The following is a 16501-nucleotide window of genomic DNA, read 5'->3' on the forward strand; positions in this document are numbered from 1 at the left end:
TGGTGCTGGCTCCCCCACCTGCAGGAGCCACGACTCGGCCCCACTGCCCTGCTACCCTGGCTGTGTTGTGTCTGAGGTTTTCCCTTCTCAGTATTTAAATGAAATTCCCTCCAGGGGAGTAAACTTGACACTAGGTGTGATGAGCACTCTGTTGAGGTCCTCGCTGCAGATGTACAGTTTGCACTATTGAACCCCTGCAACCAAATTAGCTTTTTTATGAATAAATGAAGCTACAAACAGACCCATCTTTTTTCAATAAATATAGGCAATTTTGTCTAATGGCCATCAAAAGACTGGAATACACTGCAAAACACGATGTATTCCCAAAGGAAAATGACTTTAAACTATGTCACATAAAACCTTCAACTTTGAATTATGTAGGTGCACTGTGATTGGTCCAGAAATATGGGCAGGTTGTCTAATGAATTGCAAGAAGAGAACCCAAATGCAAACTCCAAAACAGACTACATAACAAAAGACGGGCCTTTTATTGTGGCTGATTCAAAGTCCACCAGAAAAATGTAAAACTGAATCCAAAGTAGGCAGAGAACACAGTGTAAGTTTAAACAGACACTGCAAGAAAGAGTGAAGGAAAGCCATGAAAGTCATGGTCATGGAAGTGAAGACAGCTGGGGCAATCGACACAGGTGTAGACAATCAAGAAAATGAGATGGGGGAGGAAGTAAAACTAAGCACAGCCACAGCCAAAGTAAAACAAGAACTAAATCCACAGATAACTGCTACACTGAACAAAAGCAACATTAAGGAAAATGAGCACAAATAGAAGACAACAGAAACATTAACTAGAGCATGAACACAATATGAACGAAAACCTAAAAATGCTGATGTGCAAAAAGTTCAATTATGCAAGAGCGAAAAACAAAAGCAAACTGAGAACGCAAACTCAACAAAACCATATACATATACACGCACACTTCTGGCTCCCTACTCTCTGCAGAGAGGTCAGGTGGAAAAACAGGGAAAATCTAAACCTATATGCGACAGAGGAAATATAAAAAATCTTCACAAGTAGCTCCACTTGAACTGCTGCTGGGCATCCAACACAAAGCACAGTAATGTGGTACATGTAGAGAGAAAATTAAGAAGTTGAAACAGGATTACAAGAAAATATCAAAAGTAAAAGGTGACTTTGCATTACCAACCATTGGCCAGGTATTACATCATTCCAGATTTCACTATTAGAGATGCAAGAGCAAATAGGGGGGAGGCTAGGAAGGTATGTCGTTCCCAGGAGACCTCCCTTGTGGATACTTATCCCCAAGTAAAGGATGAAAGAGGTTACGGTCTTTTAGCATCAATTGAATTTTAAAATGAATAAAACCTTAGTAAAATAGCTTGTATTAAATGTTGGCAAGTATGCCTCCATCAGCTTTGGCTACACAAAATCTCGCTCTTACTTAAAATGTGTTTTAGTGCACCACTATCCCTCTTCTCTACCTATCAAGGACCACAGTATCTACTACTACAGTAAATCCATGTCACGCAGTATTAACTGACAATTAGCTTCACTGCTGAAACATCAGAACCACGTATCACCTATTTAAAACAGCATTTATTATATTTTTCACAAACAGAAAATTAATTATAATCTGTCAAGTGTAAATCCACCTTACCTTGCTCTCAAAAATGCTTCCCCTCTCCTCTTGATCACAAGTAGAGCTGTTGCTGCAGTAACCGCTTATTATTAATCCTTTATTTATCCAGGTAAAAAATCTCATTGAGATTAAAAATCTCATTTCCAAGAGAGACCTGGCATCATGGCAACAAAAGTCACATACCACATAGGTATATAACATTTAAAACAAATACAATATCCCATGTAAACATGTATCCTGCTTCTGCACTTTTGCATACAGCGAGATGAGGGTGTCAACTAAATGCTGTAAATGCAAACGTAATTGTTCCACCGAATCAGTGTGATTCATTGGGTCACTGTTTTAATATAGCATTATCAAAAACACAGCAAATATAACAGAAGGAACACACTGTAGCGCCAGCTGCACTAATATGTAGGAAGTCATTTGTTTTATATTCCCTTTATGGTTGCTTTTCTCATTTCACACTTGACCAGTTGACTCTGAGTACAGTAAATTATGGGATGTGGAAACGACCTGCTGTCTAACTTTGCCACAACCCTGATCTTCTTTATATGCAAAACTCAGTTGAAGGTTTCAGGCCACTCTCCTCCCTGCTTTCTCCACACACTTACATAAAAACAATCAGTTACTTTTCCTGCTTGCTTGGTTTCATCCAAGTTACCAATCATTTTGAATTGGATGTTGTGCAGCAGCACGAGACACTCTGAAACAAGCTGTTTTTACATGTTTTTAGCCGTGTGAGTGCAGACAAGGGGAACATATGACGGATTTTACAAGAGAGGCTCTGCGGTTCTTTTTTGTTAAATCTTCCAGCTGTGCTGTGCAAAACACCTGGAAGGATCGTGCTGTGGAAGAAAAAGCATGTTCCGGATTTGAGGAAAAAGAAGCTCCAGAGAAATAGAAGTGCCAATTCAGGGTCACTGGAGCCTTTCCCAGCTGTCATAGGGCGAGAGGCGAGGTACGCCCCGGACAGGTCGCCAATCTATCACAGGGCTAACAGAGAGACGAGGATAACCATTCGGAACTATGTTCGAATTAAAATCACAAATTAACCTAACATGCATGTGTTTGGACTGTGTCGGGAAGTTAGAGTACGCAGAGGGAACCCATTCAAACATAGCGAGAACATGCAAAGTCCACACAGAAAGGCTCTGAGGTGGATTCAAACTCAGTGAAGCAGTAATACTATACACCACGATACCATGCCACCCACGGAGATGCGATGTTGTGTTTTATATACAGGACACTTCTTGCATGATGTGACCAGTTCACCTGAATATATGAATGCCTTGATATTACTTTAACTTGTTTACTTTCTTTACCTCCCTAATACATTTGCACATGTATAACAGGTCTATATAGAAAAATAATAAATAAATAAAAATCGTAATCTTAATCTAAATAAAGGAATTTCAAAACAAAGAAAACCCCAAAACAACAGACCGAGCAAAATAAAAAGCTGATTCTATCGGTTCACCTGAAGCAGAATCAAAGCAGTCATATAATTGAACATAATGACCTCCTAATCCTTAAAGCTAGGGGCACAACCTCAGGAAAGAGAAACTATGCTCAGGGCACCAGATAGCCACTCATATCTGCACATTTATACACCCTCCTTAAACCTCCCATAAGCCACCCGCAAGTCCACAGCTGCTAGCCTGAAAACCTTTAGAGGACGCATTGTACACCTCATTTCTTTAGAATGTGGATCGAAATATTCCGATGTGTGTCTCTTAAAGAATCATTTGATCACTCACAACTGGCCCAATGGATTATTAGACTTCACTGATCTTTAGTTACTGATCTGATCTTTGCCTAGGATTCATTCAATGTATGTATGAATGAACTATGAATATATATATATATATATATATATATATAATTTTTTTTTTTTTTTTTTTTTTTTTTTTTTTTTTGAAAAAAAACTTTTAGACAAACTTTTTCCATGAGGAGATAAATGATAAAACATCCTTCCACTATCAAATACTGTTCATCATCCTGCACAGTGAAGCCATGAGCAAAACACGCTTTTGAGTGGAGGTTAACTTCAAATGAGAAACCATTCACGTTAAATTTAGGAGAAAAATGACAATTTTGTGTTTTAAATCAGTCTGGCAAGCAAGAAACATGACATATTCACATGCCAAGGAAGACACTGATGTCTTCAAATGAAGGGCATGGGCGTTTTGATTGCAACAGACCTGACGACCAGCAAAACATCCTTAATGTGATGAGGTGTCTACGGTGATTTGATAGACTGCCAAAGACGCTGTTCCCTCACAACGCTAACTGCATATAGATGCTAGTTAATGGGCTAATTTACAGGCACAGGTGGTTTACAATCCACACAGGCAAATTCTCCACTGCATCTCAAGTATATTATCCGAAATGTGCTCCAGGTTGCTGATATGCAAAGCGCCGCTTTGCTTTATGAACTGAATCCAACTCTATGACTCAGTCAGTTCGAGATTTTGATTCATACTCTGTACTACTCTGTAAGTGTTCTCGGAAAAATCCCCTGAAATAAAAGGTTTTATTCAAGTGACCTTGAGTAAGATGCAGTAGCTGGTTAGATATCAATGTGAGAGCGAAATGTGTAGCATTCCAAAAAGCAAAAACTTCCTCTAAAAAGTCTGAAATTATTTCTGCCAAAGTTGAAACAGGGACACTTTGTCACTATTCATAAAGAAGTATCCTTCATATTCAATTTGACATCTTTAGATAATTGTCAGTAAATGCTGCAAAACCATACCCCCCTCTATGGGGGAACACATATTCCAACAAGCAGATGTTATCTCGCTATAAATTAACACAATTTAATAAGTTCTGCCTAATTCCTTCAGCACCTGTCAGACAAAAGCAGCAGCTGTAAACATACCTGTCCTGCTTTAGCATTTTCACACACAAAGGTCTCATAAGGACTGGCGAGCTCAGGGGGGAACTCGTTGATGTCCAGCACTTGGACAGTGATGGCTACTCGACTGGTCAGAACTGGACTGTCTGCAGAGAGAAGCAACAAATAATTACATGAATACAGAAACAGAGACATTTTGGGTGTTTTGTTCACAGCACTGACATCATGTGGATAAATTAAGTACTACCATCTTATTACAAGCCAGAGCTTGAAGGTTTATCACTGTTGCAGTAGCATGGTCAAGTGGTTAAAGAGGCTTTCATGCTTGAGTCTCCTTGAACAGATGTTATAGCTGCTTAGCCACTGCAAGTGTTCAAATTCTGGAAAACGTCTTATGTGTGTGGAACACAGTGATGCATAAATGCTGTTTTATGATGCTTTTGACTGACGCTGAGAAGGAAAATAAAATAAATACATGCACTAAATTCATCCCATGTGTTGCTTCTAAAGCACACCTCATATTATTGTATACGGCCCTTTCGAGAGGACATTTTTTATTACAAGCCTTTTTTAAAGGTTCTGTTATAGGTTTGAACCATAAGATGTGCATCCCATTCTAATTAGTGTGTGAAAGCCCCTTCGAGTGGGAATAGCTTGAATCCACAGTTGTTTGTTAGTGTTTCCTCACAGAGGGGATACAATGGGGAAATGTTTTCTTTGTGTGAGAGCCCAGTTAAGGTAAACTTTATGGATTTGATGTGGGAATAGGCTTTGGTGCACATTGGGAGGCTTAGCGTGTTCTCGTTTGTGTGAGTGCCAGTGCATAGGTTGGTAGGTTTGTGCGTTGCTGGGTGGTTGAGAAAAAAAAATGCAAGGGCGGGGGGATTGGAGAAGCAGCCACGGCTCAGTTAGCAACCTGTCTCTGACCTTGATGGAAAAAGCAATCTTCCCACCAAGGTAAAAATGACACTGATCATGGGATTTGCTGCTTTGCACTGACTGAACTACTAACACTGATGCTCAGTTGGCAAAAAGGCACTATCGCTCGCTTGTGATCGAGAACTCTATTTATAAAAGTGGGAACAACTTAAAATATTTCCATATCAATAAATTCTATATTTCTATGTAGTCTCAGTGGTTTGAGCTAGTTAAGTTTACAATTTTCCCTCTCATCTAATTTTAAAAACTCATCTCCATAACTGTTGTTATTATGAGTGATATATCATTCAGCCCACTAGATGGAGCAATGGTACAGTGGTTATATTTGAATCTGACTTCCAGCAGCAATTTAGCCCAAACATATGCTCTATTTATTTACTGAATCCTGTATAGTTGTACAATGCTTGAGTGATTTGCCCTGAAGTTACCAGCTTATACTGTTTTTCTAATGCACATTTTGCATTTTTATTTCTCATTTTAATTAAAAAAAATACTTTATTATTGCAAGCAATCAACCACGGATCTATAAAATGCACTGCAGAACACTAATAAAAAGAAATCATTCTGAGTATCTGTCTGCTAAAAGTGTAACTGCAGATAACATAAGTAACAAAAAAACAAATTGTGTTGACTGTCATTTTTTTTGAAAAAAAAAAGAAAAAAAAAAGAAGAAAGATAGTAAGTGTGCTTCCTAATTGCCCCATGTCATGGTTATTACAGCATTGAATATATCTCTCCCTTGCCTTAAAATTACCAATGAGTTTAAATGCCAAAACACAACCAGTTAATCTAGCCCTGGCTCTTATTTAGCACGCCTTCTGTTCAGCCCAGTGTCTCAGGGGAACAGCACGCACTGCTCTCATTTTGCTGCATGACTGCAGTGTCTACAGACGACCAGACGGATCGCCAAGGTCTCCGAACTAAAGAGTCTCCAGCTCAGGTGTTGTGACCAGGTGTTTATCGCCGACGAACGAAAGCATAAATGCCATCCAGCAACTCTGTCGATACTGCTGGATGCTTTCCACCAAGTGTAACGGGAATAAAAGGTGTGGGCGGATAAATGTTAAAAAGCATTAGCGGCAAGAACACTCGGTAGATACCGAGGCAGGTCAAATACAGAGGTCTGCAATAATTTACTGTTTATTGAAAACTGCTGTGCAATGCTAAATAGGGTTGCTACAGACTGTAGATAAGTTAGAACAATTATTTTTTTTCTCTGTGTGTGCGTGACCTCTCCTCAACAACTGGATTTTTTTGTATGGGCACTGAAGACATCTTTGCTTTAGTATTTATTGTTGTTATCCATGGTTTAAGACCTGAATAACAGACAGCAAACAGGCCAACGATGACAATAGTATCCAGAAGAGTGGAGCCATAACAGCCATCCAATACCCAGAACACAAAGTACTGCCAAATCTAACTCAAGGTCAAACACAGATTTGAACTCAAGCTGGGACACAAACTCTGGGGTGCTGGTTTTATCTCTGTTCTTGCTGCACCAGTCCAACTATTATTTTTAAACACTGGCTCTGGAAGTTCTGTTTATTTCTTTTTTTGTTATTGTCAGTGAGTAACATTGTCTGTAGATGAACATTGGTCCTCCGAGAGGGGTGGGCAGAGGTCTGGATCAGAGCCCGACTTGTAGCGAGGTGATAAGAAAGGAGTGAAGCGCAGGTGGGTGAGGATAAAATGAACAGAACTACTCCCTGATTCCTGCATCTAGTATGACACACTGAACATGTAACTGCCTATTAAAACTTCCATCTCGCTTCTCTTCCTCTTCATCTGTGCTGTTTCCTCTCAGTCTACCTCATCCTGCAATTTCTTGGCACTTATGCACAAAAGCCACACAAAGAAAGGCGCACACACATTGAAAACAAAATTAGCATGTCACTTCCATGACCTTGAGGGGAAGTGACTAATATCAGTTTCCAAGGCGACAATGACTCAAGTTTTAACAGCCCATATTTCACAGTCTGTCCTAATGAATATACAGCATGTGTAATTTTGATTGAGCACCAGCCTGCCTCTGGGATAATGACTTTGACGGTTCTTAGCAGATTTGATGACTTGATGACGATGGATTTGCTTATTTATCCAGAAATTTGCTCCACTTCCTTCATAAAAACATAATTAGCTTGATGACATGTCTTAAAGCCACAGCTCCACATTAGTTCCATCCTTTTCCGAGCTTGGCTCACAACATGCTGCGATGCCGCTGCGTCGGCGGACTGTTAAACTGTGGAAGGTTCACGTTTTATTGCGGCGTAAGTAAAAGTTGACTCTGGCAAGACAAGCTCTCTTCCAATGCCAGTGTCATCAAACGTGCTAAAAGAGGCAGTTAAAAATGAAAACAGAGTTAAGGCAAGTATGCTAGAGGAGACAATGTCCTGAAGACACATCCCTCTGGGAGAGCTATCATAGTTTATAGATACCTATAAACCTTTCCAGCAAAATGGGATTGAGTATTGACTTGAGTAAAAGTGCATTAAATCCTTCACGCAGATTAAGGTGGGGGAAGGACAATGACACCTGCGTGAATCATAACTGATCTCATTGTCATACTTACTGAGTTTTGTCGCTACGATGGAGATATTGTGTTGGGCGATGTTTTCTCTGTCAAGAAGTTCGTTTGTGGAAATCGTTCCCTCCACTGGATCAATGTCAAAGTAGCTGTCCAAGTCGGTCTTCCAGTCAATGGAATATCTGAAAGAAAACGTTAGTTTAAAGACATCCATTTTCAGCACAAACCAGCAAATTAAACCACAGCGATTTTCCTTCTAGCTTCATGTATATGAGTTAGGTGTAATGTAATGTTGGGGTAGCCTTCATTACTCATTCTGAATGGTCATTTCCAGGAAATGTGCTGAGGATTGCATATACATTCCAATCTAGTAATGGGGCACACGTACTTTGGCCATGCTGAGCTAACGGTTTTCTTGGGAACATAAATGAATTTTGGGCACAGTTGAAACCGTATCAATCTCTCATGCTCAATGAACAACAAAGGCATAAAGTGTTGGTTCGATGTCTGAGAACAGAAGGCATGATGTCCTCTATGTGAAATGCATCTTTGGTCTTACTGAGTTGCTCTGAATGCAAACTCTGAAACACAAAAGAGATCTGAGAGCAGACCGCATGGCAGTGACAGCGCCATTCATCACTCCATGCTATTTGATCTTAAAAGGCTATTTTTCATTAATAATTTTGTGATCGTCAATGGCGTTCCAGCAGGAATAAATAGATTGTCTTTTTTCATTCTCATTCACAATTAGGTCAGTTGAGATGTAATGGGAATCTGGTGCCTTACTCATGGTCATTTCCACAGGGCTGATGGTTAATTTTTCATGGGAGTGAGTCCGCATTCACTACATACAGAAAAGGCTGTCTTTGCCACTATTCTGGTAAAAAAAAACATTTTGTTCCATGCCAAACTATTTGATCTTAAAAAGCTATTTCTCATGAATATTTATAATGCTTGTTTTCCACACTACAGAGCCTCAAACTGGACTTGACTCAGTCATTAAGAGAAACAGGCCTGGCTTACATTTAGACCCTCAAGTCTTTTACTGTAATCAGGTTGATGACAACACCACTTGAGTAATATTTTCTATGAGCTTGGGTTCCATTAAATTTTCAGTTTAGTTTTGGGTCAGTCGACATTTTCTCTTTAACTCTGCATTGCATGCGGCCTTGAAGCGAACATGATCGTGTCAAAATAGTTTAGTGTGAGTCTCTTTGATAAATATTACAGCCAAACTCCCATCAAAAGTTCAAAAAATCAATAGGTGTAATTTTTCCTCAGGGTAAAACATTTTATTTTTATGTTTTTTGTGGGGAGAAGGTATCATTGTTGTCAACCTGCTAGTCAAGCACATGTGTTGCTTTCACCGTGGCCCATGCAGTTGGTATTACAAGATATCGCATGTTCATTAACAAACAGCGCTGGTATTCAGTTCAACGACACAATACGTATCAACACATCAGTCACAGTTTCTAAAAGTGCATTACAAAGATGAAAAAAATCATTCATTCTGTATTCATGTGGGACAAAAAGCATTTAAAACAGTTTTACTTGTAATTGTCCTAATCTCTGAGTTATCTTTAAATAGAATAGAGCTCATCAACAGCTAGGAATAAGAAATCACAGATATAAAGAGTCTATTTAAGATCAACTCAGTGCAGACAGCTGTAGATATGAAAATTAATTATGGCGTTATCTCCTTCTTTGAATTGCGATGATGTTAATTCACTTCAGTGCACATTGCACACAGTGCACAAGGTGATTTAAGGGAAAAAAGGAAGGCATGTTTCAGTTTATTTTCTACAGTCGTTGGGTTTTAGAGTTTATGGTTTTACTGTGGTAGCATTTTAAAATCCATGACCAATGTGCCTCTTCAAAGTCTTGTGATCTGTGTTACTGCCTTTTTTAGGCAGAGGCCTTTCCATCTTTAAGTTTTGAAAACTAACACAAGCTGTAGGAAGCTCTATAGAATCAGCCAACAATGCACTATTCATGATGCCCTTTTTGTCCCTGCAGCTAGAGATAGCTTGACACTATACTGCTAAATAGTGTTACTGGTCGAGTCTAAATGTCTAAAAGCATTATTCCCTATGCATGATGGGTCACTGGGTCCGTTGTTTTGAAGTGAAGAATGCATGGCTCTCTAAAGGCACACAAATGAACAATGTCAGCTGTGGTATTGATGAATATTTAAAGTGTTGGAGACAAAGTGGAGATCCACAGAATAGAGGGCATTAGTTTTTTGTTGTACAAATCTTTGCTTCTTCTCTTCTTTTGTTTTCCCTGGGATGAAATATTCATAATAAAACAACTACTGTCCATGCAACATGGTTTTTTTTTCCCATTTTTTTGCGTAACACTCTGGTAATTCATCTCTGAAATCCATTACTATAAAGCAATCCACCTGAATAAGAGCAGCTAATATGTTTTAAAAAGCGAAAGGGTTCTCATACATTTTTAAGAATGCACTCTTTTGTCTTTGCAAAGGACAGTCTATTGTTATCCACCACTGAGGTTTAATGGTAGAAAATGGGGCAGCATGAGTAAGTGTGCGTTCTATGTATGTGTGTGCGTGCAGTGGCGGGTGCATATTGAGGCAGAGAGATTGAGAGAGAAAAGGAGCGTCTTGCCTTGATTATAAATCAGAAGATGAGTGAGGCATGTCAGATCTATAAAACTGAGCTGTAATGTTAAAATGTCTCACCTGATAATTACCCAGGAGAGAGCAGCAGCGCCTTAAAAAGGACCCTTCAGCTTTCATAAACTAGGTGGTTGATTTCAGAGTTCAACAAAAAGCTATTAAAGAGGGAATTAAAACCTGAGTAATTAATTCTAATAATATAAATTAGCAAAGGGAAAGAATTTCCATTTATTTTTAGTACCCTTGTAAGGTTACATGGATATATTATGCTATGGTTTACACTTTTCTTTCATCTAACACATTCTTAGATCTGTTACTTCTGAGCAGTATTTGATGCAAACATGTCATCTGCATTGTCCAAACAGGAGGTCTTTTTTTTATATCTACGCCAATTTGAACCACTTAGAGTTACTGTATAACCAAGATAGTACGTGGGACAAAATATAGGTAAAAAAAAAAAGTTTCTTTTACAGGTTGATTCATCAAATTATGTTATGACAGCTAGACAAAGGACCTCTTTTAAATATTTAATTTATCTACAATCTCTGTCCTCAGTTCCAGTGTGTTACAAAACCAAATTAATACCATTACATAGTTACATATTTATATATACTATTACATAGTTACATTTTATATTTTATTTTCTATCAATTGAACGACAGTCACCTCAAGGTGTTGTATACTGTGAGGTAAAGACCCTACGTCAGTACATATCCAAAGCAGACTTACTACAAGCTACAACACTGTGAAGTGATGACACTGTATGCATTTATGTAGAATCCACAAACATGTATGTGAACCTTGTTTTATTGAAAACATGTTTTGTTCAAAATGTACTGAAAATACTTTATCAGCAATACTAAACTGATACAACAAAAGGGATTAGATCTGAGAAAGTAAAACGTAATTCACTGTAGAATCTGGGTTTTGATTGCATAATACAGTAAGTATTTCCTTCACTGTTAAAAAAATGATGCATGCAATCTTAAATGTTTATATAGAAGTCTATGGGAAAACAACCTGCACCCGACAAAATTAAAGCAAAAGAAAAAAAACAAACAAAACAAAACAAGGTATGAAATCTGTTTTGTAAAATCAATTTTGTAAATTATGCAGATTTTTAAGGCACACTCTTTGTCACCTACAGTTTTAAAAGTGATTGGTGAAAATGTTCATCCTGTTCCTTCTTAACTGGACTTAAACAGTATGAAAGGTGTCCAGTAACAAGTCCAGTGTCTTAGTTGTTGCTAGAACTGCAATCTTCTGGACAGAGACCTCTGATGTTGTGCTTAGAATCTGGTGGAGTCTCTCTCCCAGTTTGGGGGGTTACAGCTTCTGATGTAGCTATTACCACCGGGATCACTTTGGACTTTACCTTTCACATGTGTTCCTATCTGCTCTATCAACCACAAGCTGATGCTTTGGCAGTCTGGTGGGTTTTCCAATGCTCTTCTGAGCATTGGAAAACGGTCATGGTCACGTGTTGACTTATATACCTAATCGGCTTGGTTGCTATAATGCCTGATAGGAGTTTGTGTTCTGTGGAGAGGCAGGTAATTGGCTGTTACCTGCCTTTAGGGGATCCTTCATGATCAGGATTGTTCTGCCTTGTCTGGATGAATACCTGCTATTAGCAGCCCCTTATTTGTGCTGCCAGGCAATCATGGATAGCCAAATCCTCTTGAGAACAAAGGGCAAAAATATCTTCCAATTTAACTTTTTTTCGTGATTTGTAAGTCGACAGGGGCCATAAATGAACAGGCTGGATCTCAGGAGGAGATAGCTTTTTCATAGGCTGGGCTTGTGCCGGGTCCCGGTACTGTCCAGTTCTTCATTCCAGAAATTGGATGTCTGTCATTGTGAAGTTGACTGGTTCTTGTTCTGGGAGGTGGCTGAGCTGTGCTCTTAGGTCCAATAGCCACTTGGAGTTTGTGTTGTGTCACAACTCTTTTTCCCACATATTCTTCAAAATTGTTCCGTTTCAGCTCCGTATCATTTTCAGTTGGTTTGATACCTTGTGTTTGGCCATAATCTTTAACCTCAGCTCACTAGATGCATTGGTCACTGCATTGCTTTCTTCTGTCAGGGCTGGCTTATTATGTCCATACTGCTCACTATTGTTCCCAGTGTGCTATCGCCTCTCAATGTCCAGCTTTGTAGTGTTCTTTCAATGATGTTATTACATTACTGATTTATTCCCAAATTGTCTGCCTTTGTTGGCATAATTACATAGGTTCCTGAGGCTTTATCCCTATTCGTTATCTGCAAAACAAATTAAACATAACAACAGGTATCTCTAATGTTCAGCTTGAGAGGCAGGGATCAATACATTCAGTTTAGTTTAATGAGTCATTATAAACTATTAAAAACTAAAGTCACTAATTTTTGTTTTGAAAGTACACAGAATATTTAAATATACTTAATGACACCTCTTACACAGTTCAAATAGTCTGCTTATGTTGTATAACATTACCGGCAAGTGTAGACCTGCTAACAGATCATCCTAGCAGGATTTTACATGGCAGTGTCAAATGTTCTACATAGACTGATTGGGCTTTAGACTGATGAGTAAACCTGACAAAACTCTCAAGATTAAAGCTATGATGACACTGATGAATGAAGACTGGAAACACCGATGAATAGAGATCTAAAACCTTCAATCACCGGCTGCAGAATGACAGTACTTCCCTATTTAACACTTTTATTCCCAAGAGAATACCAAGGGCAATTTGGCTCAATAGCCTGAGCTCTTGAAGATGGATGCACATTTAGATCCTACCATACTTTACTCAAGTATTTAGTACAAATTATAGTCTGAATAATGTCAACCAATGTGTTTCTTTTAATGGCAGGAATTTCTGAATCACGGGAAACACTGTAATGTAGCTGTGTTGTCAAGGTTCTACATAAAACCATCATGACGATGCAAATTTAGTATAATTAAGTTGGCACAAAATGCATAGCATCTTGACAAGTCTGTTAATCTTAGTAATTAAGAAAAGAAGTAAGTGTTGTTCATTCAGCATCATATTCGGTCAGTGGCATAACTGATTGCATGAAAAACTGATTTTCAAGTGCAGTTTGTCTCTGAACATTCCTACAAAACAAAAGAGAAATATTTCGAATTATATACAGTGCTGTGCAACATTCTTCAGGCACATTTTTTATTTCTTTTGTTCTTATATTTTAAAAGTGTCTGGACTTCTTTAAAATTTCTTGAAGATATTTCACCTCTCAACCTCTCATCTGAGAAGCTTCTTCAGTTCTAAGAGCAACTGGTGGAGAGTCCCAGATTTTTAAGTCCTGTTGGGAGTGTCCCTAAGAGGATCCTGGACCCCCTATTGTTCCTCTTCCTAATCACACAAGTAAAGGTGTGAAAACAGGTGTGGGTCACAATCAGCCAAAGTTTTGGGTGAACCTGTTGTGAGACCTTGCCCCACCCTATCATGTGACTTACTGAGAACAAATGACCTAAGATGTGAGTGGGCGTTAAAGTGTCTGGGAAGGGATCTCAAAACTGGATTATAGATGGCAGACAGTTGGTGTCGTAAGCCACCGCCTCTGTTTGAAGATGGTCGTTCACAGTGGACATAGATGGCTTTTTCACTCCTCTTTCAAACCCTCTGTCTTCTCTGTCCAAGAAGTGGACATTGGCATTCTCAAAAAAAGTGACCTTTGTCCTTTAGATGCAGGTGTACAACTCCAGATGCTCTTCTTTCCAAGCTCCTTACACTACGATGACCTGGATGACTGAGAAGCCTCACAGATATGCTTCTTATAGTTTATTAAACTGTGAATAAGTATAAAAACACACCTAATTCATGTCTTCACACAACTTAACATAGAAACTATTTTAAATTGTATCTTTTGGTACCTTGTTACAACAGTTGTCACAAAAACACAGTTTGTTCTCCTTTCTTTAGTTGACTCTACAGAAAATTCCAAAATTCCAGGCTGTATTTTACCCAGTGGTGGTGGGCATGTGGTTAAAATTGATAGAATTATGAATGCAGAAAAGTCCAGCCAGATTTTAGTGGATCATGCAATACCATCTGGAAAGCATGTAACTGGCAACAGCGTCATTTTTCCAGCACAAAAGTGATGCCTTACATGTTATTAATGCAACAAAAGTGTATCCTGCTCGAAAAATGTGCCTCTTCAACGTCCAGACCTCATCATGGCAGACAACATCCAGAGAATTGTATTGTATGCCCTTTAACAAGACTGGAGAACTATGCCTGAAAACTGCTTACAGAAATAACAAGAAACCTTGCTTAAGAGAGTTCAGGCTGTACTGGAGTTACTTATACTATCTGGTTACACCAAATATTAACCTTTGAATTATACTCATGTTTTAATAACTCAGTGCACATATTTCCCATTTTTCTGCAGAATATAAAGAAATGAGAGGTTACTCAAGACTTTTGTGTAGTACTGTGGAGATATATGTTTTTGATTTAAATACAACCACTTCCTGGGGCATTAAAAACAAAGGTTTTCCAGACAGTTTCCACTGTGTGCAAAATATTTGTGGCAGTTTAACTTGAAAGAAACCTGAGACTGGCTTACCCTTTGATAAATCAGATCACTTTTCCCACCACTGAGATATAACAAAACTGATAAAACTGAACTGTGATTAAACACCATGTGCAGAAATATATGTCTACAGGATCTACTTTTTAATCCTGAAGAGTTTAACTTTACCTGACTGGGCTGCTGCTGGCATCCAAATCCTGTGCAGTCACTGCTCCGATGATGGTCCCCGCAGGTGTGTCCTCATACACATCCATCACATAGGAGGGCTTATTGAACACCGGAGGCTCATCCACATCCAAAACGTTAATCTTCACTGTTGCTGTGTCTTTGAAGGCCCCAGAGCTCTGAAATCTTGGATCCAGGTGAGCGTTGGAAGCATCTACCTTAAAGGTATATGCCTTCTTTGTTTCATAGTCCAGAGGCTGAGTGAGGGAAAAAAAAAGAAGTAATTTTTACCTCCAACTTGTTTGCAAATCATAATTGTGTCATGTGTTTGCACTTCTGATCTAATGCACTTTTGGTGTAGTGTTCATCATGTACGTGCTAAGAGCTCTTGAGGAAAATGCTGCAACTCGATATCAGCATCGCTGTTGACAGCAGTTTCCTCTCACTTCATTTTTGTTATATTATCATTTTCAAGCATGAGTAACTGCTATCAAATGTCAACATCAAGTCTTCACATTCAATAAAAAACAGCATTACGTGTTATTTCCTGTATTTATTCAGTTGGGCAAAACACATTCAAGCGGCATTGTTCACACCTGCCTGCAAAGAAAAGCTGAAAAAAAAAGAGTAAATGCATGTGAAAAAAGCAACAACTGATATGATAGGAAGGATAATGATTGTGTGTATGCTTGTTGTTTACATGACAGGTCAATTGGCAGTTAATAGTACAGTAGCACCAAGTTCATGAGACACATATTGCAGGCCCTGACCAGGTCAATGTTTCCCCCCCTCAGGGTGATAAAGTCAAGCAGCACTTATTTGGTTCAGCAGGACTTCACCCCACATACAAGAGTTCTCAAACAATAGCTTCAGAGTTCATATGTTCTTCCTACTTGAGCGTCTGACATATCAGCTCAGGGTCAATTAGTGAAAAGCGAGGGGTGGAATGAGCGGCCTCGGCATGTCTGCGAATGAGGTGTACACATCCGACAGCAATGACACCCGTGTTCGTGCTTCTGCCTGTCTCCTGCCCTCTCATGTGTGACCAACCGTACTTGGCGAGCTTGCAGTCGGTCACGCTCTACTGGCCGGGAGTCACATGAGAGACATTCCTTTCTGTGTATTTCAAATTGACTAACATGTAACCACTATGGCAGCAATGCTATCTCCCTGCCTCAGGTCTTTGGCTTCTCTGGCCTGCTGTTTCAGAAGACACCAAGTGA

At 39.0% G+C, this 16501-nt stretch overlaps 1 protein-coding gene across 1 annotated transcript in view; it reads right to left on the reverse strand.

The window, feature by feature from the left end:
• LOC120741296 (cadherin-12-like) overlaps positions 1-16501 on the reverse strand; it is a 100197-nt gene that overhangs the window by 7806 nt on the left and 75890 nt on the right. Inside the window, exons 7-9 of the mRNA XM_040044090.1 lie at positions 15282-15535; positions 7982-8118; positions 4498-4619 (exon numbers count right to left, since the gene is read on the reverse strand). Of these exons, the coding sequence (XP_039900024.1) occupies positions 4498-4619; positions 7982-8118; positions 15282-15535 (513 nt within the window). The remainder of the gene's footprint in view (positions 1-4497; positions 4620-7981; positions 8119-15281; positions 15536-16501) is intronic.

This window comes from Simochromis diagramma, unplaced genomic scaffold, assembly GCF_900408965.1.
Source record: "Simochromis diagramma unplaced genomic scaffold, fSimDia1.1 OVJJ01000602.1, whole genome shotgun sequence".
Classification (NCBI taxonomy): domain Eukaryota; kingdom Metazoa; phylum Chordata; class Actinopteri; order Cichliformes; family Cichlidae; genus Simochromis; species Simochromis diagramma.